Source organism: Cyprinus carpio, chromosome A3, assembly GCF_018340385.1.
Source record: "Cyprinus carpio isolate SPL01 chromosome A3, ASM1834038v1, whole genome shotgun sequence".
Lineage (NCBI taxonomy): Eukaryota > Metazoa > Chordata > Actinopteri > Cypriniformes > Cyprinidae > Cyprinus > Cyprinus carpio.
Window position 1 is genome coordinate 19,740,276 of NC_056574.1, and position 24,486 is coordinate 19,764,761.

The 24,486-nt window shown below is 36.9% G+C and overlaps 1 protein-coding gene across 18 annotated transcripts in view; it reads left to right on the forward strand.

Annotated features, from left to right (window-relative positions):
• LOC109062925 (SRC kinase signaling inhibitor 1-like) overlaps positions 1-24,486 on the forward strand; it is a 125,288-nt gene that overhangs the window by 51,177 nt on the left and 49,625 nt on the right. For 10 of the 18 annotated variants that reach the window (XM_042721979.1, XM_042722105.1, XM_042721999.1 and 7 more), the window contains exons 3-4: positions 17,743-17,772; positions 19,157-19,473. In XM_042721979.1, coding sequence (XP_042577913.1) covers positions 17,743-17,772; positions 19,157-19,473 — 347 coding nt within the window. The other 8 variants (XM_042721991.1, XM_042722009.1, XM_042722065.1 and 5 more) reach the window with 5 other exon arrangements.

Genomic DNA, 24,486 nt, shown 5'->3' on the forward strand with positions numbered 1-24,486 from the left:
CGGAAATGAAAATTCTGTCATTATTTACTTTGTTTATGTTGTTTTTAAACCTGTGTGACTTTCTTTCTTCTGTTGAACATAAAAGAAGATATTGTGTGTTTTTTGTCTATACTGTCCATACAGTCAGTGGGCAGCAAAAATATTTGCTTAACATTCTTCAGAATATCTTTTTTTTTGTTATGCAGAAAAAATAAGTTACTGTCATTCAAATCTTAAATTGAAACATCATAAACAGCTTAAGCATAAACCAATCTACACAGCTAGATTTTGGCCCATTACCCCGATTTTGCACGTCATGTAAACACCTTAACCTGCATTCTGTTGCTTTATTGAAGTGTGCATGTGTCATTTGTGACAAGAAAGTGTCCTTAACAGCAGATCCTTCCACAGCGAGTGATTCACAGTATTGCTAACTCAACTTTTTCTTGGCCCAAACTCTTATTAAAAATATGTTCTCTTCTGCAACAACTTTATTTAACACACTCTCAGAAAAAAGGTACAAAAAATGCTTGCGTTTCACCACCGGGAAATAACAGATTTTTTAATAGAGTAATGTAACTGTGATTTACATGCACTGCAGTGTAAAATGAGTTATTTCAACAAAATGATTTTTGGTAGTTATCAGCATATTGGTGTGCATCTAAACATGCTCATTGTTTTTGCACCTTATTTACTCCTGTTCTATATAGTTCACATTTATTTAGGTACCTTTGCTTTTTCTTATAGATTTAGATATTGTTTTAGTTAAGAATAATGATCCTGGTTTATGTACTACTTTAATGTGCACTTTTTAGCGGTAGATAAGGTGCAAAGCTGTCCCTTTACATGTACTGCTCTACTGTAAAATCTATAGCTGCTGTATCACTAGAAGTGCAGTTTTTGCAATGTTTTTCTTGAAGTGTCAGTCTAATAATGCAATATGCCAGTATGCCTTGGCTGTTGTGTGTTTATGTGTGGGTCAGGTTTTATCTACTCTGTGGGTGCAGTAGATGTCAATGGAAAGTGGAATGTGTGTGTGTGTTTTCTCAGTAGGACTGTCAGGTAGCCAGGTTAGATATTATTGATGCCTCAGTGACACATCCCACCTTATCCATCACCCACTGACTGAACAACATCACCGTCTGCTCAATTCCTCGCATGCACAGACACGGACGCACCCACATTAAATCCTTCTCCCTCATAAACACATATGCTGGAGTTTTGGGAGGGCAAAAGCTTCTTTCTTTCTCTTTTCTGTACTTTGTGCAGTGAGCTGTGGATAATGAGAGAGAAGTGAGTGAGAGAGAGAGAGAGAGTGAGAGAAAGAGTGAGAGAGAAAGAGACAGAGAAAGAGTGAGAGAGAAAGAGACAGAGAGAGAGAGAGAGAGAGAGAGAGTGAGAGAGAGAGTTCTGTAACCAACCCAACCCACTGGAGCCAGCGCTTCCTCCCTCCTTCTCTCTCAATCTCTTTTTCTCTGTCAATGCTTAAACATTTTCAATCTTATGGTTGACTGTTTTGGGAATGGATTGGAATGATGGTTGGATAAAGCTGGACAGAAGAGATAGGAAAAGTGATGAGCAATGAGGAACAAGAAGAGCCAGGTTGGATGCAAATTGTTCTCTTCTTATTCATGTTTAAGTTGATATTCCCAGCTGATTTCCCTCTATTGCTAATTTTTAGTGGAAAGAGGTGTGTCTTTGCCCGAGGAAGTTACATGGTTGTTTGGATGTTTGCCCTTTTTCTGTCTTATTTGTTAAGATTACTTGCTTTTATTGGGGTCAAAAAATATGAGACTACTAAAGAAAATAATTCTGTTTTGTATAATTATATAATTTAATACTGCATGTTGACTAAAGTGAAAAGATCAATTAAAATTTGTTTTATTATTATTATTATTATTATTATTATTTTGCATTAATGACAGAACTCGAGATGAATGAACTGAATGAAGTTTGTGTCAAAGCTGATGATCATGTTCTCCAGCATGATTTGAGATGATCCAGTGGGCATCCTGAGCTTCAATAGAAGAAGAACATCTGACCGTCTGTACAAATAGACACAAGATCAGTGTCACTAACTAATTTAATTAAAACTTTGTTTATTTCCAAGTTTAAATTAAGTTTTGAATTCCAGATTTTAAGGGATTTCATTGAGAGGTTTCACTTTGATCCCAGAAGGGAAATTGTGTGCATGCTGCACTTTAGCAGCAAAAAATATATTTCCCCATTAAGAGCTATTTTATTTTATTTTATTTTATTTTATTTTATTTCCTATGCAATTGATTATTTTAGGGCTTTTAAAGGTGTGCATTTACAAGTTTAAATTAGATTTTGATTGGGGTCTCAGACTTTTGAAACTCACAGTATTATTTGCTCTGAGAGTAAACACATTAGTCTTGTCGTCCACTACAGAGGGGTTGAAGAAGAGATGCAAAGTGCCTGTGAGGGTTTTGTTGTATCTGTGGAAAAAAATGAGACCATTTTCCCTTCCCACCAATCAGAGAGTTTAGAAAAAAGACAGAAGCAAAGTAGCATTGATTCTGGAGGGAGGATATGAAAAGGAAATAGAAAGTAAAAAGGACCAGATAGAAGCAACGTAATAAAACAGAATAGCTTAAATGCAATCAAAAGGGAAAGAAAGACAAAATATAGAAAGAGGAAATGGAGGAAAAGAGGAAAGCAAAATCAGAGAATAAGGGAGGAAAATACGGTGTATATGTAAGAACACAGACTTCTAGAGGTCATGTGTAGATATAAAGGTAACGACCTGATGAATTATGTAGAAAGGAAGGGTGTGGTGCTTGGTTATGCTAAAAGAGAAAGAAGATAACTGAAGGAACAGGGCTTTATTAAAAGATCATTAGAGCCTAGAACAGTACAGGTAATTAGCACTTGGGTTTGTGCTAGATTTCAGGAGGAATAAACAGAAGGAGAAGAGGCATTTGGCTGTGTTGGATTTGGAGGAGTAAGAGAGACAGAGATGGAGAGAGCGAAAGAGAGAAAGGTTACGTTTGGCACTTTAGAGGCCATGTGATAATAAATTCTCCAGTGGCACAAACCAGAATGCACCTTGTTCAACATGAGCTATGAGATATTTTTAGCCAATCACAGTGTGCGGAAGGTTGAGGCTAACAAGACTTCAAGTGCCTTACCAAATCCCTCATCCCTCTCTCTGTCACACCCCATTCCTCCAGCTCGGGCCGTCCATAAGTCATTCTCCTCTCTTCTGCTTCCTACGTCCTCACTTTTCTTCTCTGACCACCTCTTGCCCCAGTTTTGCATGCTCTTTCGATTATTCTTGCCTTCTTTGTTTTCTCTCTCTTTACCACAAACTTTTCTCCTGTGGATACAGAGCTGACATTTTGACTTGCACTGAAAACATTTTGGTTGAATGATCTTAAACAAAGATCATGCTCTGTTTTGAAATAAGGTTAGAATTTTAGTTGGGAAATTAGTAAAAAAGTGTGTCCGCTGCTCTACTCACAACAGCACCCTTACACACACACACACACATGAACAAACAGGCCTTTTGACATTTCCCTGCTTTCTGAAGGGCAGTTCTGTCCCCTCCAATGTGAACATGCTGAAAGGGATGATATGGAAAGAAAGCTGATTTTCAGATGAACGATCTTCTTGACAGACACTCACAGACCTTATATAACACAATATATCTGATCATGTGTTTGGACTTGTTAGTGTGTATGGAGTTGTTTACAAGTATAAAACTTTACATTCAGTTCTATTTGTTTCTTTTTCCCATTTAAAAATTAAAAGTAATCACATTTGCATGCTATTATTATTTTTAACAATAATATATATTTGATTATTATTTTAATTACTATTATTATTACTGTATTACATTACATTGTCTTTAACAAAATTGTTTGCTATGAAAAAATAAATAAAATGTTTAAATTGTTAGTTTATAAAACCAAACATTGAAGTTTATTTAAAAAAATACCATAAACTGTCTAACAAAATGCACAATTATTAATTTTACATAAGGTGAATAGGAAAATTATGTCAGTTTTGTAAATTCATTAAAAAAAACAGCAGAAGTGAATAGAACCATGTAAAAGAGTTATTATTATTATTATTATTATTATTATTATTATTATTATTATTATTATTATTGACAGGTGAATGTGTAACAAATATCTGATTGAATGTACATTTGAAATAAATAATATACTGTATGGCAGGGATTTTTTTTTTTTTTTTTGGCAGCTGAATTCCTATTACATAATAAATTTACTTGAAGTACCCTCCGAGATTTAAAGATAATATTTCAATCATTTGCACGTCTACTGTTCTCTGATGTTGGTTAATGGTAAATACAGGAAATTACATAAAATATTTAATCTTTGTAATAAGTGTTTTAATTTGTTTGTTTTTATTTTTAAAAAGTTTATTATAAGGCTGCAGGATTTGTTTTAAAAAATGTTTATAGTGATTAGTGTCATCTTAATTATTTTGTTTTGTTTATGATTTACATTTAACATTGTTTTTCACTGTCTGCCCATGGTCCGTTTTTGAGTGTGACCAGTTGAGAACTACTGAAGTAATAAAGGTAATAATTCATGTCTGTTGATGGCAGTATTTCACTGTTGCAGTGCATGCTAGTTAACTCCTCATGCCGCTCTCGCTGTGATCACCAATGTGTAGTCGTACTTCATTTAAAAGCCTAGGATTACAAGCGGAGTTGGTATGATTCCTTCCAGGTGCGAGAGCAGGTGTTGTCATTTAATGCAGCTGTACTTGTAAGGTTGATACCTGTAGTTTGTATAACAGTTGGTGGAGCGGTAGGCATGTTGCCGTGTGGGTTGTGGGTGTCGTGGGTGAGGGGCAAGACACGTCATCTCACCAAACCACTGCCAGATGGCTCCTCTTCCTCTTCTTCCTCGCCTGCAACCACAGAAACCTACCCACCAGCCCATCTGTGAGGCTGCCCCACCCGTTACTCCTTCCCTATGGACTACCACAAGGGACTGACAGAGACACAGAGAGCCGGAGGGACAGAGAATAAAAATTTGATTTAGAGTGGTCTTCTGGGGATTCAGGCACTGTTAAAGCTTTCCACGAAGATTGATAGACACTTCTTTGATCCCAAAAGGGAATTTTTATTCATACTGGTTTATAATTATTCAAACTGGTTAACTTTGGCAGCAAAAAAAAAAAAAAAAAAAAACATTTTTATCTATTGACAGTGTTTTATTTTATTTTATTTTTAATTGTATTATTTTATTTTATTTTATTTTACAAATATATTCAAATTAATAGAATTATTATTATTTATTTATTTTACTGGTGCCCAATAACAATTGTCCACGACTGACCATCCATGAGCAAAGATGGCAAATTTTGAAGTGGGGAATCCTGTACCAGCAGCTCCTATAAATGCCTTCTACTCACCCTAACAAAAATAGAAAACTTTCTACAATAAATTTAAATTAAAAACACGCATTAAAGAAGGATACATTAAATATATTCAGTCTCTTTTGCTCTGTCAGTTTAAGAATGCCCTTTGTTTGACTTTAATATTTTCACATGAGGCATTCATGTATAGCATTGGGGAGTCTCTGAGCCAAAGTCAATACAACAGAATCAATAGAGGAAACATTCTCTATCCAGAAACAAATGAGCAAACACATGCAGTAAAACACAATGCCCTCATCCTGGATAAAAAAAAAACAACATCAGCCAAATACAACAATGACTCATCGTTTCCATTGAAAATGTACAACATATGACCTGCTAAAGCTGATGACATAAACCTGTTGTTTTCAACAGTTATCAAAGAGTTCCTTACTTAGTTTTCTTGGAAAAATTATTCTTTCTCAATTAACGTCCTTTAACTTCACATTTAGTTGACTGTGTTTTTATTTATAGGAGGAACAGCTGGAGAAATTAAAGGTACAGTTGTCAAAGTCCGGTCAAGTCACCTTTATTTCTATACAATAAAGATTGTCAAAGCAGCTTCACAGAGATACAGTTCACCAAAAAATGAATATTGAAGATGAGTAAATGAGGACAGAATTTTCATTTTTGGATGAACTGTCCCTTTAAATACTTTATGTTCACAAGGTCTCTTTATGAGTGTTTGTGTATAGCAAGAATGGGACACATAAACTATTTCTGAATCTGTGGGTTGTCATGGTGAACTGACCTCTTTTTAAGCAGAGGTCTTTAATTCTTTCCCTTTGCTTTTTTTTTGCTAATGTTTTTTCCCCCCAAGAATGCATTACTCACTATACATTGATTGTGTTCAATTTAGATGTTCTTTTGTGCATAAACGTTTACAAGAGCATTGTGCAATCTGATATCAGATGTTATCTTAAGTCACAAGCATTCTGCACACCCACTTTATGCAGTATTTGCATCAGCCTTTTGCTTCTTTATAACTCCACCAGCTTTTTCTTTCCATTTGCATTCACTCTTCCTATGCTTTTCCTGAGTTCACCGTAAGTCAGTCTGATTCAAGCTTTTTCTGTGGTGCTTGTTTGCAGCTACATGTATAACTAAAACTAAGCTATTAAAAAGCCCTTTGAGTAACTGAAATAAAATTACTAAAGCTGAAGTTAATTAAATCTATATGAAAAAACTAATGAAAATGACACAACAAAATAACCATACTTAAACTAAATCAAAATGAAAACTGAAAATAAAAAAGAAAATTCAAAATAATAAGCTGTATAATGTAGCAAGCTATAGTCACAGTGTTTCTAAGTAATACCAGCCTTTTTAATTATATTTCATTTATTGTATATTACACTGGCTTGTATTTTGAGTATTTAGTATATTTAATGTTTACATCCACTCATTTCTCATAACCATGTGCAGCAATAGACTGTATTTAATCATGATAAAGTTAAGATTCAGTTTTACTCTAATTCCCCATGACCTTTCTCCTTCAGAGGTCAGCCAGAAAAACTGCAGGATGATTCATCATGCAAATTTATGTGAGATTTATTCAGCTCTAATTATAAGACATTGTCTTACATATTTATGTTTACATTATATTATCATTGAGGAAATGTGTGAAATGGATTTTGTGTGTGTGTGTGTGTGTGTGTGTGTGTGTGTGTGTGTGTGTGTGTGTGTGTGTGTGTGTGTTGAACTGTGAAAGTGTTTGATGATAGTTTATATGCATACTATAATCTCTTATTTGTATAGATTCACAGGACTAATGTAATTTAATTTTACTGTCAAAGGCTTAAACAGGTTTTATCCTCAAGTTATACATCATTATGACATCATCATTATAAAGCTTCAGCCTCCCGTAGCGGGCTTAACATCTGCCGTCTCACATCCAATAAAGGAATAGACTAATCATCAACTCTGATTCATTCATTTCAGTTGTTTTAAATTAAATCCATCACTTAATGAATGGAAAAGCGATGCGTGCCTAAATGGTATTGCGAAATCTCAAGGATTTTTAAAGGAATTATGAAGGCCTCAAATAAAAATGTGATGTTCTTTTGTGTGTGCGTAAGTGAAGTGGGCAGCGTGGAGTGGGACGCTTGTCTTTCTTGAGAGAACTTGAAAGTGGGTCGATTCTTCTGCCTGCTTCTTCGCTGTGAGGTAAAGAGATGAGTGAAGAAGCACGTGTAGCGCTCCAACACGTCTGACCTGGCAGACCCTGAGATATAAAAAGAGAGAGAGAGAGAGAGGAAAAGAAGCAGAGAGTAAAGGAGACAAATAATGCTGCTGGTAACAATCCTATCAAAAAAAAACTTGTTTTAATGCTGGACCTTCCTGCTCTTTGCCTGCATTATGTAGCAGTTAAATAACTGGAGATGCAGAACCTTGTGTGACTCAACGTCCATGAAACAAACACACATGTCTCTTTTTCCTGCTTTGTGCTTGTTTTCATCAAGTTTAAGAAATTCCCTTTTAAAGTGATCTATGTAGGAGGAATTTTGAGGAACTGTTTATTTTATGCAAGACTCAAGCTAATGAAGTCTCATGTAGACAGTGAATTTAGATGTAGGTGGGAACAGATTGATGTCAGTGTGTGTGTGTGTGTGTGTAAATGCAATATTTTCCTACTGATTTTAAGGATTATTCTGCATTGGCATTAAACTAAAACTCGACCTAACTCCATCTGACTGGTACTGTCACACTAGCAGACCTGAATCCATCAGTTTTTTAGTTCCTCTTTAATAGGCACGCTGATATGGTGAGCTAACAGCTAATAATAACAATAAATGAGGGAGTGAGTGTGTGCACAAAGAACATGTTAAAATTAAATCATCATAGAGCTATAATAATAATTTAGTTTTTCATTAATTACAATACTGTGATTATGTATTGTTGCAGTTTTCAAGGCCCGGTTTGGCTTAAATTTGGTAGCAGTCTTATTATTGCAGTGATTGATAGAAACAGAAACATGCTACTTATGCAGTTTTATTGTGCAGATATTTTCATTTGTACTGATCTACACATATTAACGGTAGTAGTAAGAATAAAATCATTAGACACATGTAGACATGTTTTAAATGGAAACGGTGAAATAAATGCTGGTGATATCAGTCAGATGGCATCAAAAATTACACATTATACAACAATTTAAAGGTTGCTTTGTTACACCAGTAGGTGGCAGAAAATTGAATGAATCATTCACTCAGTTGATTCTTTCAAAAACATTGATTCATTCAGGAACAAATCAAGTGGCTGCTTTCATAGGTGTCACTGAATGATTCACTCAACCTTTTAGTTCAAAAACCACTGATTCTTTCAAGAAAGAAACAAGTAACCTCTTTCATGAATGAATCATTGAATCATCACTTAACCAATTATCTTAAAAACACTGATTCATTCAGGAACTAATCAGTAAAACCAGTTCACACTTTATACTTATTTGAAACAGTTACACAATGAGTACTAAATGTTTTAAAGGTCTAACTCAATATTAACTTCTTGTTTATTGAATTGTTGTATAAAATATCACACTTGCAAGTTGTAGTGACAATGTTTATATGAGCTGAGCATGTCTCCCCAACTGTGATTATATTGCAAATAATTACAGCCTTTTTAAATTTGATTTAATTTATTATAACTCACGTTTTATTTGATTTTACATTCCTGTACATCTGTAATCAACTGCTTTCTGAGACTGTTTGACAGTAAGTGTTCTGCTAGACTGAAGGTCTGTGGAGCAAAACTGCGAGCAGATGAAGTGTTTCTCTCTCAGCTTCTTTAATGACGTCTCTGATGGTTTTCAGAAGCATATTAAAGATGAAACCCACATAGACATACATACACACACTTATGTGTAGTAAAATATTTGTTTTTAAGATTAAAAACCGCCTCTGTCTCATCAAACATTGACATTGCTAACAGTCTTGTTATTGTAATTTCTCGTAGGATGAGTTTCCACAGTGACTGAGAAAGAGAGATGGGGGATGGCGATCTCCTGTTTAGTTTAATTAAAAAGCCTGCTATTAACACAAGGGGAAACAAACAAGCAAAACCAGATTGATTCTCAATCTCACTGTTTGAGTCTAGTCAAATCTTCCAGAGCAGAGCTAAATAATGAACACTTCTCAAACATCTGATGCTGAAGATGGGGAGATAGGACACCGCATGCAACAGATAGAGAGGCGGATGTGCGCTGCTACTTTTGTTTGCTTTTCTCAGTCCGTGTATGTTTGTGAATGTGTTTCTGATTGTGTGACTCATCCATAATGGACTTGTTAGAGAAATAGTTGCTTCTCAGTCAGTTTGATGGCCCCTAGGCGGTAATAGCAATTATACAACAGCGAGGAAAGGTCTCTTTGCACTGTCTGCAACCACAGAAAGAGAGAGGAGGAGTGACTGAACAGTTGCAGTTGTTTAGTTTTGTTTAACAACATCTGACCGATGGCATCTCCTCCCACTGGATGGATTTTACATATCTCCTGGAATTAACAGAATTTTTGCTTTTTGTGTGTGTTTCAGCTATTCCCTCTACTGTATATCCACCAGACTAATTCACCCTGAATAACTCATTACATTTGATAGGGTTCCATTTAGAATATGCCTTTGGCTTTTTAATATAATTGCAATTTTTTGAATTTGAAATGTGCAGCGTTTACAATACCAAAATAATTAATTAGTTTAATTCAGTTAGTTCTTACTGTACTTTCTGGTTGTGTTGGTTAAATCGAAAAGGGAATTTATGAGATTTATTTTCCCATTTTGTCAAGTAAGACAGTTTAAGTCTTATTTGGTTGGGCTTTGCTAATAATTAATTATAATAAATAAATAATTTTAAATAATTTAAGTTAAAAACAATCTGAATGAAAAAATATGAATGAAATATTTCATTCCATTAGCTGATCTCAGGGAACCGTGATCATGCAAATGTATTGTTTAATTATTTAAATATTTCTCATGTTAGGTCAAAGGGGTTTAGCTGACATATACGTTTGGGATACATTGTTAATCTTGAATGGCTCAGTGGAGAAATATGTTTTTGGCCTACAAAGTGTGTAGTAACTGCATCTGCCAGGAGGGCCTAATTAATGCTAACCAGTTTAAAGCCTTGTTAAAACCTTGACAACTTGGGTAACACTAGTGGCACAGAAATGACACATTTCTCTTTTAAAAAGATCCTTGGTGAAAAGCCAGTGTTGTTGTTGAGCAGCCAAACTCTAGAGGCCATTGTAAAACAGGCTGTTGCTGTTTTAGTGTGTGCACTAAAACACTGAGAAACAACTCCGATGTTTAGTTCTGGCTTTGTGTGTTTGCAGCATAACCGTCATAATGTAGGGTTCTGTGCACATTTGTTAGTGTGTGTATTTAAGTAAAAGATGTGTTCATGTGTGTACATGTGATAAAAATACAGTCAAAAATGTTAAACAATACGATTTCAAATCAATATTTTAAAATATTTTAGTGACGATGGGTTTTCTGTTAGAATATTTTAAAATGTGATTTCTTTGATGGCAGCCATTACTCAGTGTCACATGATCCTTGTGAAATCATTGTATGCTCTTTTGCTGCTCAAGAAACAATTCTTTGTATTATCAATTTGAAAACATTGTGGAAAGCATAATGAATTTTCTTTTTTTCAGGATTCTTTGATGAATAGAAAGTTCACAAGAATATAATTTAATAGAAATAGAAATATTATGTATTTTCACTGTCACTTTTGATCAATTTGATGCATCCTTGCTGTATGAAAGTATTCTTACTGAGCCTAATCTATCTATCTATCTATCTATCTATCTATCTATCTATCTATCTATCTATCTATCTATCTATCTATCTATCTATCTATCTATCTATCTATCTATCTATCTATCTATCTATCTATCTATCTATCTATCTATCTATCTATCTATCTATCTATCTACCTACCTACCTACCTACCTACCTACAGAGAATACAGTATATATATATATATATATATATATATATATATATATATATATATATATACATGTTCAATTTAACCAGTCCAGGGGGTCTGGACAGCCACTGGTCTCCCTTCAAAACAAATTGGTGCATGACTCCCCTGCCTCTTTCTTTCCTGTCTCTACTCTGCCTCCCCATCATTCTTAACCTCCTCCTCTCTCTCCTCTCCATATGCTCCTGATGGGCTCCCAGGCGAGCAGAAGGCAGTCTGTGTCCCTGATGGCAGCGTGTGTGTGTTTCGCTGTGGTTAAAGGAACAGCCAGGGGGAAGATGAGAGGGGAGGCTTTAGGCTTTAAGATGTACGTTTAAACTTTGTACTGTATTTCAATAGAAAGTATGTAGCCTTTGTTGTCATTGCTGGTTCTTCAATGTACAGTTTCCTAGAATGTGCCAGGGGTTTTCTCTTCTCTGATTGGTCACCTGTTTCACAGGTGTATTTTGGTTGGGTGCAGCCACTGTCACACTGTTCCACTTAACTAGAAGTCACACACTCTTACCTTATATACTCTTATTTACTCTTTTATATATATATATATATATATATATATATATATATATATATATATATATATATATACTGTATATTTATGTTAACATGCTAGTGTTGCCACTATGATGTGGATGGAAACTTTAATTTAGGAATTGTGAAATTGCTTGTCAATTTATTTATTTATTTATGTTTTAGCTGCAACCTAGTTTTGTAGGGAAGGTAAATATGGAACTGAAATCATTCTAATCCCTGGAAGATAAAAAAAGGTCTCTTGAACAAATATGCAGCAATACAATGCTGTGCTGTAAAGTTCATTGTATTCAGCACAATTATTGCCTTTGCACACAGTATTTCTTCATAACAGTGGGATAAAGATGGCTTTAGTGTTTAGAGTTTGTTAGCTCTCATTTTCTCTCCCTTACTCCTTCTTGCTTGCTAAGAATCATTGTTCTCTTGTACTTTTTGAAAAGGTCTTGCTAACAAGTTCTCAGGCTGTTATTTTGCATTGATTTTGCCTGTCAGAGTAATTCTAGCTTGGCTTCTGTGATGGATGGAGGCAAACAACCCGTCTCTACATCCGGCATTGTCTCTCTCTCTTTCTCAGTGCCTGCGGCAGTTACCTGCTTTTAGCACATCAGATGGGTCGACTCTCTTCGCGGATGATATCTGCTTCCATGCACATGTCAAATCAATGCCCTTTGTTTCCTTACACTCAAGATGGTTATTTTGTTCCAGCATTTTGTCGTTATTAGAAGAATGAGTAGCTGAGGGTATATGATCTGAGATGAGAGAATGAGACAGCAGGGTGCAGTTTTCTTGGAATCAATGCTTGAAGGCTTTTGGCTTTATTGCATTAATCTGGTCCATTGTGGACTCATATTTAACCAAAGCAGTCCCCTTTGACTTTACACTGCCTTACTTTAATCTAATACAGCTCTGAGCAGAGCTACATGTGATTGCATCATTTATCATACACATTAAATTTAAATTTACTGTAGTTCTTGCATAGTAATCATACTTCAGCTCTAGCATTTTGTATGTATTACGTAAAACCACAGTATCAAAATGTAAAACCATGAATGTCTCCTCATTACCATAGTTAGAGGACTACAACTTCTATTATTGATACCCCTTTTTAATATTTAGAATGTTACAAAAGATTTCTATTTATTTGATATTTCAAATAAATTCTGTTCATTTGAACTTTGGACATTGATAATAAGAAGAAATGTTTCTTGAGCAGCAAATTAAAATAATTTCTGAAGGATCATGTGACACTGAAATTAATAAGATTCCACAATATACTATATTAATAATAGCTAAGGCCATCAAATTACCATTGGCTGGGCTTTATTAGTGCAGTCACCAATATGCAGTTGTTCTCTGAACAACTTTAACGCCGTGATATCACTCAATTATTCAGCCTGTTTAAGTGAACTGAACATGTCCTTCTTGCTTCCGTTCAAATCTCTTACTGCTAAAACTAACACAGTTCAGTCACTTTGTCAGGGTATATTAGTGGTTCAAACTCCCTGGAGCAAGTATCATGGTAAGTCAGTATCAGTTCTGTCTGTCCTTCAACAGGCCACTCGCTGAAAGATAATGCTCCTCCTCAGGAGAGTATGAGTGCTATTAAAGTATTCGATGCTAATAACATTACCACAAGGTCATTAGATTTAGCCGTTCCTCAGGAGCACCGCTGCTGTCTATTTCTCCAGAACAACCCTGATGTTTGTTTAAAGCATCAGCTCTGCTTAATAAAACACCAGCTGCTTTCAGATTCAATGCTTCAAATAAAATCTGAATAATTCATTGGATGGTGATGGTGTTTTTAGCCCCAAGCTTCCTGGAAGGGGGTGAAGGGGCAATAGGCAGACCATGCTGACAGCTGAGTCATAAAGAGTGATTCAAATCCCACTCAGCTGGAAGCACATGATCTGATGTTTCTCAGAGAGAATTACTTTGGGTTTTCACTTTGTTTTCTCAAGTTTAAAATGGAACATATTTTACTATACTATACTATACTATACTATACTATACTATACTATACTATACTATACTCTATATACTATACTATACTATACTATACTACAGTATACTCTATATACTGTACTATACTATACTATACTATACTACAGTATACTCTATATACTATACTATACTATACTATGCTACAGTATACTCTATATAATATACTATACTGTAATATTCTATATTATACTATACTACAGCATATTATACTATACTATACTATACTACAGTATACTATATACTATACTATACTATACTATAATATACTATGCTACAGTATACTCTATATAATATACTATACTGTACTATTCTATATTATACTATACTACAGCATATTATACTATACTATACTATACTATACTATGCTACAGTATACTCTATATAATATACTATACTATACTATTCTATATTATACTATACTACAGCATATTATACTATACTATACTATAGTATGCTATGCTATGCTATAATATAATATAATATCATATAAGTGCCAGTTCATCACAACAGTTCATACTTTTGATATGCTGTCAAAAATGTCTCGCTTAATAACCTTAGTAACCTAATTTACATCTACAAAATTAAGAGAATGTGAATAATCACACTTTAATTTGGCAAACTATAGTGAATAATTTATTGTTGCCACATCTCTGCACTATTTTCTACTAGTGGCAGATATTTACACTACAGCTCAAAAGTTTGGTCAGTAAATTTTTTTTTAAAGAAACGTCAACTTTTTATTCAATAAGGATGCATTAAATTGATCAAAAGTGACAAAACATTTATAAAGTTAAAAAAAGATTTATATTTCAAATAAATGCTGTTCTTTAAAACTTTCTGTTATGGTATGGTTTCCATAAAACTATTAAGCAGCACAAACTAGAGTTGTGTGGAGTGTGTGAAGTGCCTTCCTGCTTCAAACGCTCCACCATCATCCCCATTCCAAAGAACCCAAGATTACAGGACTTAACGACTACAGACCTGTGGCTCTAACATCTGTCGTCATGAAGTCGTTTGAAAAAACTGGTTCTGGCTTATCTGAAGGACATCACTGGACCCTAAACTGGACCCCCTGCAGTTTGCTTACCGAGCAAACAGGTCTGTGGATGATGCAATCAACATGGGATTGCACTTCATCCTGCAACATCTGGACAAAACAGGGACTTATGTGAGGATCCTGTTTGTGGACTTCAGTTCGGCCTTTCAACACCATCATCCCAACAGTCCTCCAGACCAAACTGACCCAGCTCTCTGTTCCTAGTTCTATCTGTCAGTGGATCACCAGCTTTCTGACAGATAGGCAACAGCTAGTGAGACTGGGGAAATTCATGTCCAACAGCTGCTCCACCAACACTGGTGCCCCTCAGGGATGTGTTCTCTCCCCCCTGCTTTCTCGCTGTACACCAACGACTGCACCTCAAAAGACCCCTTTGTCAAGCTCCTGAAGTTTGCAGATGACACCACACTCATCGGTCTCATCCAGGACGGTGACGAGTCTGCTTACAGACAAGAGGTTGAGCAGCTGGCTGTCTGGTGCAGTCTTAACAACCTGGAGCTGAACACGCTCAAAACAGTGGAGATGATCGTGGACTTCAGAAGAAACCCCCCTGCACTCCCCCCACTCACCATCATGAACAGCACTGTAGCTGCAGTGGAGTCATTCAGATTCCTGGGAACCACCATCTCTCAGGACCTGAAGTGGGACAATCACGTTGACTCTATTGTGAAAAAGGCCCCAACAAAGGTTGTACTTCCTTCGCCAGCTGAGGAAGTTTAACCTGCCACAGGAGCTGCTGAAACAGTTCTACTCAGCCGTCATTGAGTCTGTCCTGTGCACTTCAATAACTGTGTGGTTTGGTTCAGCTACAAAAATCAGACATCAGAAGACTACAGAGAACGGTTCGGACTGCTGAAAGGATTATTGGTACTCCCCTGCCCACCCTTCAAGAACTGTATACATCCAGAGTGAGGAAAAGGGCTCAGAAAATCACTCTGGATCCCTCACACCCAAGTTACCCCATCTTTGAACTCTTACCATCTGGCCGGCGCTTCAGAGCCACAAATACCAGGACAGTCAGGCACAAGAAACAGTTTCTTCCCCCAGGCAATCTACCTCATGAACAGTTAAATGTTCCCCACTTATACAATAAAAATGTGCAATATCCTTATATTTATTTGTTACCCCTTCATCCTAGTACATCCCTGCATCTTACTCAATCCAATTCCATTATCATTTATAGCACAATTGTTTATACACTTATTTATCTGCAAAGGGTTTTTATTTTTTATTTTTTTGACTGTGTGTTGTTGTCTTTTGTGTACTGGAAGCTTATGTCACTAAAACAAATTCCTTGTATGCGCAAGCATACTTGGCAATAAAGCTCTTTCTGATTCTCTTTCTGATTCTTCTACTTTCAGCATTGACAGAAATTAAACAGGAGTGTGAAACTGAAAACTTCAGCACTGCAATTATGGAAATAAATTATATTTAAAAACAAATCAGAATAGGAAACTAATATAATACTATAAATTAAGAACAGGTTGTGTTGTACATAAATTGTTCTAACAAAAAACTGTGGAATGGATTGATAAGTGAATTAATAAATCTATCCACCTTATTTTTCCCATAAGCTGTTTTTAGCTGTACAAAACAACTCCTTGATATTGCAAACTGGTATGTCTTAACATATTATTTTAATGTATTATCTTAATTATGAACACACTGGTTTGTAGTGCAGACAGTTTTACCATTTATTGCACTTTTTTTTCTTCTCTTTATTTCCCTACAATGGCTAATGAACCTGAAGTCTCGCACATTCACAGAAAACAGCTTACTTCCGCACTGAAAAATAAGGTGGATAAAGGAATAAATGAAGGAACATGCAAACAGACAAATCAGTGCAGATATAGTGTATCACTATGTCATGTGCAGCTTTCAGCAGTTTTGTTACACTCGGTGTGTTCCTGTAATCTGGCCTCAGGTTTAAATGCAGTATTCCATCACCAGGGGCTAGATTTTAGCCCATTAAAACATTCAGGTACTTCATTAACATTTTATTAACAAAATTACTCCACATAAGCGATCAGCACCAATAAGTACCTTTTCTGAACTCACTCCTGCTGAAAACCTTCCAACACCTCACAACATCAAAAACATACTCTTAGTATTTATTGATGTGTTAGTCATAAGATGTTATAAGGTTTGTATATGTTAACGTGTGAAAGAGAAAATAAGTAAGAGTAGTAGCTACAAGGAGGAATGGTTGATACATTTAAAGTTTAATGCAGTGATTGTGTGGGTGTTTGTATTTGTTTGTTCAGGGGCTTCAAGGAAGCTGACAGTGAGACTCATAAATTCTTGACAGAAGGTGCTCGGGTAGGTTTTTTGGTTGGAAGCCCTTTCTTATTGAGGATGTTTACAGAAAGCTTCTGTTTACACACACACACACACACACACACACACACACACACACACACACACACACACACACACACACACACACACACACACACACACACACACACACACATACACACACACACACACACACACACACACACACAAACGACACCAGCAATATGAGAAGCGCCTTTCTAGTCTTCATAAACAGCAGAGAATTTGCTCCTCGGTGTAGGATTTCATTTTTTGTATTATGACTGAACAATGTTCCTATTCCTTTTGCATAATACAAAAGAGAGAGATGATCTGGGAATCAATTCTTGCCAAAAGAACCAAAGGCAATTATCGTGTGTGTATATGAAAGAGAGATAAAGGGAATGAAATGGAGAATGAAAGATAGGGAGAATGAGGAACTTAATTGTGGTTGATGTTTTTTTTTCAGCCAGTGTTGGGGCCTGCTTTCCGAAGCAAGGTAACCACACCCAGCCACTCCCATATCCCCTCATGTCGGCCTGCCTCTGGCCAATCAGAGCCTCTAACTGGCATGTCATTTTGTTCCACTGGTTTTGTCAGTTGTATGTCAATGTCTTGTCTCTGCTGCATACTGCCCAACTACAATGGATGTGTGTTGTCTATGTGGCATGTGCGTTAGCTGCTGTTCCTGCCAGTCTTTATGAGCGGGGGGGGGGGGGGAGATTTGGGGGTGTAGTGAATCTACATGTGCAGTTTGGGAATGCGTAAACATATTTGTGCTGCTCTGTCAGAAGCATCATGCACTTTTAAACTGAGGGGGCCCATACAATAAACCAAGGTGTCAAAATTGCATAATCTCTTGACTAGTTACTTATTTTGAATATGAAATTACTTTGGTACTGCTAAAAAACTGTTTTATATAGTTTAAATGTGTGTAGTGTGAATGTAATCTGGGCATGCTATATTCGACGTGTTGTCATTAGCACGTGACCAGCATTAGTTGCTTCACTGGCTTTCAGAAATCCTCTCCTAATTTCCTAATAATTGGATGTGCACATGCACAGGCATCTCGCCTGAAGTTGTAGGTCATCTGGGTACTTTTTGCCTCCTCTTTAATGAGTACTGTGAATTCCAACATACTGCTTTTATTAAACTGTTTTTCGCTTGCTACTGTATATTGTAGGGAAGGATGTTATTTCAGGTGCAGCCTTAAAAATTATTTGAGGTATGAGTTAATGATGACAGAATTTTAGTTTTTGGGTGAACTATTTATTTAAGTTGTTTAAAAGTGCTGAAAAGCACTTATCTCATCTAGGGCATAAAATGAGCCTAGCACTGGTGCCCCCTCAGAAAACACTACACAACACCCCCCACACCTCTATACAAAACTTTAAAATTTCTTTTCTCCTATATCTTATAAAAAAACATTTTCATGTGTGTATATGTGAATTTGCATGCAGAGGTACATGCTCGTGCAGGATGTGTGCCAGCATGTGTGCTCGAAAAATAAGAAATCCACATCAGATGACGACAGGCAAATCGACAGGCAAAGCAAAATTGTTCTCCTACAGAGATTTTTTTTTTTTTTACTGATCTATAGCTCAGTGCTTTTACTTTTCTTTTGTTCCCTCTTTTCGACCAAACCTGAGATCAATAACTTTGCAGGGAGCAGACACTCGCTCTTGAAATAAGTCTAACATTTCATCCGATTTTTCTCTCTTCCTCCCCTTCACTTCATTCTCCTCCACCGTCTGTCTGTGAATGCATTTGCGCTGTTGCGTGCGTGTGGTCGTGCATGACCGAATGGATGCATGCATGCTGGTGCCACACTCTTCACATTCCTCAACTCCTCCTGGCCCCCTTTCATTCCTCTCTCAAACCAGACCCGGAGCGTGGCGGAGGTCACATGATCTCCACCGATGACCTGGAGTACCCACGTGAATATCGCACGCTGGGAAACAGCACGCGACGCTTCTCCAACGTGGGGCTGGTCCACACCTCTGAACACCGGCACACGGTCATCGCCGCCCAGAGCCTGGAGGCCCTCACCAACCTGCACAAGGCCGACATGGAACGCAAGCGGGACACATTCATGGACCACCTGAAAAATAAGTACCCTCCTCAGCACTCCCTACCACCCTCTCCATCCCCCTCGCACGGCAGCATGAGGGGCACTGCAGAGAGAAGCGCACGTGAACAGGTATGTGCGAGGTTTACCTTGTTTGATGTTGCTGGATCAATATTATTGTTAGTCATGGAACAACATTATAATTCACCAATCATATTCCAGGGTTAAGTTTAGGGCTGAGTTAGGGCTTAAACATTTTATTTTATTTTATTTTATTTTATTTTATTTTATTTTATTTTATTTTATTTTATTATTTAAATACTAATTTATTATTATTAATATTATTATTATAATTAGGACTATTTTTTGTTATACATACATATATATATGTATGTATGTATGTATGTATATAATTTATTTTTATTTTATTTTTAAAAAATGTTTGAAAATATAGTAACTTCTATTCATGGACTGCTATTTTTAACATTTTCAGTCTGTTGTTTAATAAGTTGATGTCATTTGAGAGATGATGTTGTGATGTTGACGGTTTTGTAATGTTATTGAAAGAAAAGTAAAAAAAAAAAAGTGACGTGACATACAGCCAGTATGGTGACCCATACTCAGAATTCGTGCTCTGCATTTAACCCATCCAAAGTGCACACACACAGCAGTGAACACACACACACCATGAACACACACCCGGAGTAGTGGGCAGCCATTTATGCTGCGGTGCCTGGGGAGCAGTTGGGTGTTCGGTGCCTTGCTCAAGGGCACCTCAGTCGTGGTATTGCCAGCCCGAGACTCGAACCCACAACCTTAAGGTTAGGAGTCAAACTCTCTAACCACTAGCCCACGACTTCCCCAAAAAAGTCCCTTATGCTCACCAAGGCTGTATTTATTTGATTAAAAATAAAGTAAAAATAATAATATTGAAAAAATTATTACAATTTAAAATAACTATTTGAATTTTTTTTCTATTTGAATAGAAAAAGATTAAAGATTAAGATTAAAGATTAAAGATTAAGTAGATTAAAATGTAATTTATTCCTGTGATGTTAAAGCTGAATTAAAGCAGCAATTACTTTAGTCTTCAGTGTCACATGATCCTTCAGAAACCATTCTAATTTGCTGATTTGCTGCTCAAGAAACATATCTTATTATCATCAGTGTTGGTATTGTGTGTGTACTTAGAAAACTGAACACACATAGGACAGGTTCTTGGTTCAACATCCTTAAGCCTCTGACTGGTTAATAGGAGTGTTACTCCAGTAACTACAAAAGGACGTTGATTCAGGAACATATGCTGCTTGTGTAAATTACATTAAGCGTGGATAGACACACTCTCACACTCAAAAGATGCACAACATGTGACTTTGAAATTGTACCCATCTGAGAGGAGGCATCGACACATAATGAACAGTCAGATCGGATTTAGCACAAGTTTTTCACCTTCTCAGGCCACATAAAATGCAAACATGTCTGATGTTTTTATAGTAAACATCCCGAATGTCTTTGCAGAAACACGGTTGTGTTGTTGCGAAGTACAAGTCAAGCGGAAAAAGACAATATACTGCTAGTATACACACCTCTTTGAGTTTTGAAACCAGCAGAGATGGCAGCATGGAAAGTCTCATATTCCAGCTTCCTGCGTTTCTGCCTCTGCCTCATAAGACAAAATATAATCCAGTGGGACGGCAACATGTAGTCATGTTGTAAGACAACATCACGATTGCAAACTGTATTGCTGTCATTGTTGTTTTTAGCGTAGGCATAACAACGCAATGGCATTGCCATAGAAACCAATGCAGATATTTAGTAAAATGAAAGAAATCTATGGGACACACAAATCGGATTTGAACAGTTGCGATACACAGTGTGGACAGTAAGGCCTCGTTTACACTAGTGCGTTTTCATTTTAAAATGACTACTTTTGCTACGGTTATGCCTATAGTTTACACTACTCCGGCTTTTTCGACCCTCGAAAACAGAGACTTTTGAAAATGCTGCAGACCCCGTTCTAGTTTGAAAACTCTGGGGTTGTGTTTCAGTGTAAACAGACCAAAACTGAGACTTTTGAAATCGATGGTGTGGCTGCCCACATTCACTCTGCATATCCTTGACGACCGTGTAAACAATAACATCATGTGCGTTGTTGTACCCATAGATGTAACGGTAGATTCCCCGTTCGATCGGTACAAGCACGTAGACACGTTCGCGATCTAAATAGTAGGAAATCTACCTATTCATATCTATGGCTGTACCTGAATAAATGGTCACGTGACATGCGTTTTAGGTCGTGTAGTGTAAATGGAGATCGTTTCTGAAACGCAGTGGAAACACCAGTGTAGACGAGGATCGTTTTCATTTTAAAACACCGTTTTAAAAACAAAAACCCACTAGTGTAAATGGGGCCTAAGTCATCTAGATCTGATTCCAGTTGGATATGCACAAAACAAATCGGATTTAGGCTGACAGTCTGAACAAGTCTATAGAGCCTGCAGTACATACAAACTCTTCAGTCACTGGTGGCATAGACTTAATATGCCCCCATCTCCCCAGCTTTCACACAGCTTGAGAGAAGCTGTCAAAATGTCATTGAAACATTTTGTAATCACCATAGAAAAAAGGCAGTTGCATGCTAGGAAACAGAACAGCAGCCACTCTGAATGGAACAACTGGTTCTTATGGAAGAGGGTGACGTAATGCTGTTTTCAAATATAGATGATGTCACTGCATCAAACCAGTATCAGCCAATCAGCTGTGTGCATGAAGAGAGAGAGAGAGACCCAGGTATAACAGACACGTTTACACTCAAGTCTTTCAAAATCCATTTGCGCTGATGTTTTTAGAGGGATGAGTGTTGAAAAAGAGACTTTTGAACTTGATGGACAAACCTGTAAAATAAACTGATTCAAACTAATGAAATTATTAAAAACATTACACTAAAATGAAATAAACACTGTAACCGACACAGTTTGTAAAATTAAATATTTGTTAGATACTCGTTTAAAAGACAAATATTTGTATTTGCTGAATAATTTGCTTTAAAAAAAAAAAAAAAAGACTGGGAGCTGCTGTGCATCTGAGCTCAGGTTCTGGCGTTTTCAGTGAAGCCAATATAAAAGTCGGTCACTTGTGGAGAGAAAAACTTAGAGGCTGATGGCGATAATCAAAAAATTCAAATAGCAATGAACCAGCATAAACATGGAAACTCATGCTGGTTTTTTCAGCAGGGCTGTTTCGAAAGTCTCTCTTTGTCTTTTCATCATCTATTTTACAGCTCTTTCATCCTCATGTATGTGATTCTCATCACAGTATATACCTGAGCGTGACATTAATGCTCAGCAAGTGTGTGAGAGATGACAGGTTCAAATGAGAGAGAGAGAGAGAGAGAGAGAGAGAGAGGGAGAGAGAGAGAGAGAGAGAGAGAGAGAGAGGTTGGGTGAGAGACAGGTGGAGTCCATGGTTGCCAAGGCAACAACGCCCTTATATGGAAACTGGTGATATCATATTGCAAAGGTCAGGCTGGAGAGAAAGAGAGAGCGAGAGAACAAGGAATAAAGAGAGTGTGAGAGAGAGAGAGTGACAGAGAAGGCAAAAAAAAAAGAAAAAGGGGAAGGGTTTCAGAATAGCCTTACCTCTGAAGGAAGCCGCTTTACAGGAATTCCTCCTTATTTATTTGCCTATCTGCAGCCGTGGTGGAATAATGGAAAGGGGGAGGGGAAGAGGAGGACAAGAAGAGAGGGAGAGAAGGCACAGATGAGTGCAACGGTGTGTAAACTGGCGGGAGGAGAGTTAATTATTCTCTACCAGCCTTTTCCCAAGACTCCAGCACGGAAGAGTTAAAGCAGCAGCCAGTAGTCAGCCGATGCTGTAATGAATTAAATAAAGAACCTGCCGTCGCATGTGCCGGAGAGAGAAAGAGAGGGCAGGAATAAGAGAATGAGTATTCTGCACACCTGACAGCCAGCTGCTAAGACTGAAGGCATCTAGCTAGTGTGCATGCGTGTGTAGGGAGGACGCACACTCACTAGCACACATGCTTACAGGTGCAGGTGAGATCCGCGCTGACGGCTTCATTTGTTTGGTTATTGCAAGATTGGTTGACGTGGTGACTGCGTGCAGATGGACACTATTTGGGTTTGATTTTTGCAGGTGTGTGTGGCTAGTATGAGTGTATCTGCATGTCAGCGAGAGGGAACATGTGTGACTGTATGTATTTGTATGCTTGTGTGCATGTGAGGGAAGGAAGAGCTGTTTTGCATGCAGGTCAGGTGGTGTATAGCTCCGGTAGGCTCTGGATGGCGTCATGCTGGGCTGACACATGTTTCTCAGGTGGAGACTAATGCTGGTCACGGGATCAGATGCAACTAGTATTCAGGCCTGATTGTTGTGTTTAGTACGCATGAGAATGTGCTTTTGCTTTAATAAAGGTGGACTGGTTGTAATGTTCATGTATAGGTGCACATGGTGGCATTTGACTTGCAAACAAATGCTACGTTTCTGATGCATGCAGTAGGTGGATTTAAAGGGGACATGCTCTATTACAGTTTTAAAGTATTTCATTATGTACTCCTGATTAAAGCTAGTTAAGGATTATTGCAGGAACATAGTCGTAATTTGTACTTCAATGCCAGTTTTAAGTCTCTTAGACTCTCTTAACTCTCTTAGAGTTCAGTGCCAATCACAACTGGTCAGGCCAATTACACCTAATAGTAACGTTTTAAATAGTAACATATTGAAAAATTTCCTGTGACCATATGTATTCAAAAGTCTAATTCTGTGACTACACTGAAAAACAGATTTTTTGAAGCTAAAATAAAACAAAAAGTATTGGAGTACATTCTACAGTAAAATAATATTTAAGTTTTTTAGTTTTTAAGTGTATATAAGTCACTTTTTAAGTTCATCAATGCTTGTTGATAAAATAGCACATTATCAGATTTACTTTTTTAGTCTTACCACAAGCATTATGCTTTGAGCAAAATTTTCAGTAATTTTAGTCAAGTGACTGTATTAACTGTACTTTGGATGTGCTTTTTTTTTTTTCACTTGCAAAAGCAGCCGCAGCTTAGACAGCCATTTAGAGTTGTTTCTAAGCAACTGAGGACGCTGGCCACAGCTCAATGGCCCTGCAGTGCATAA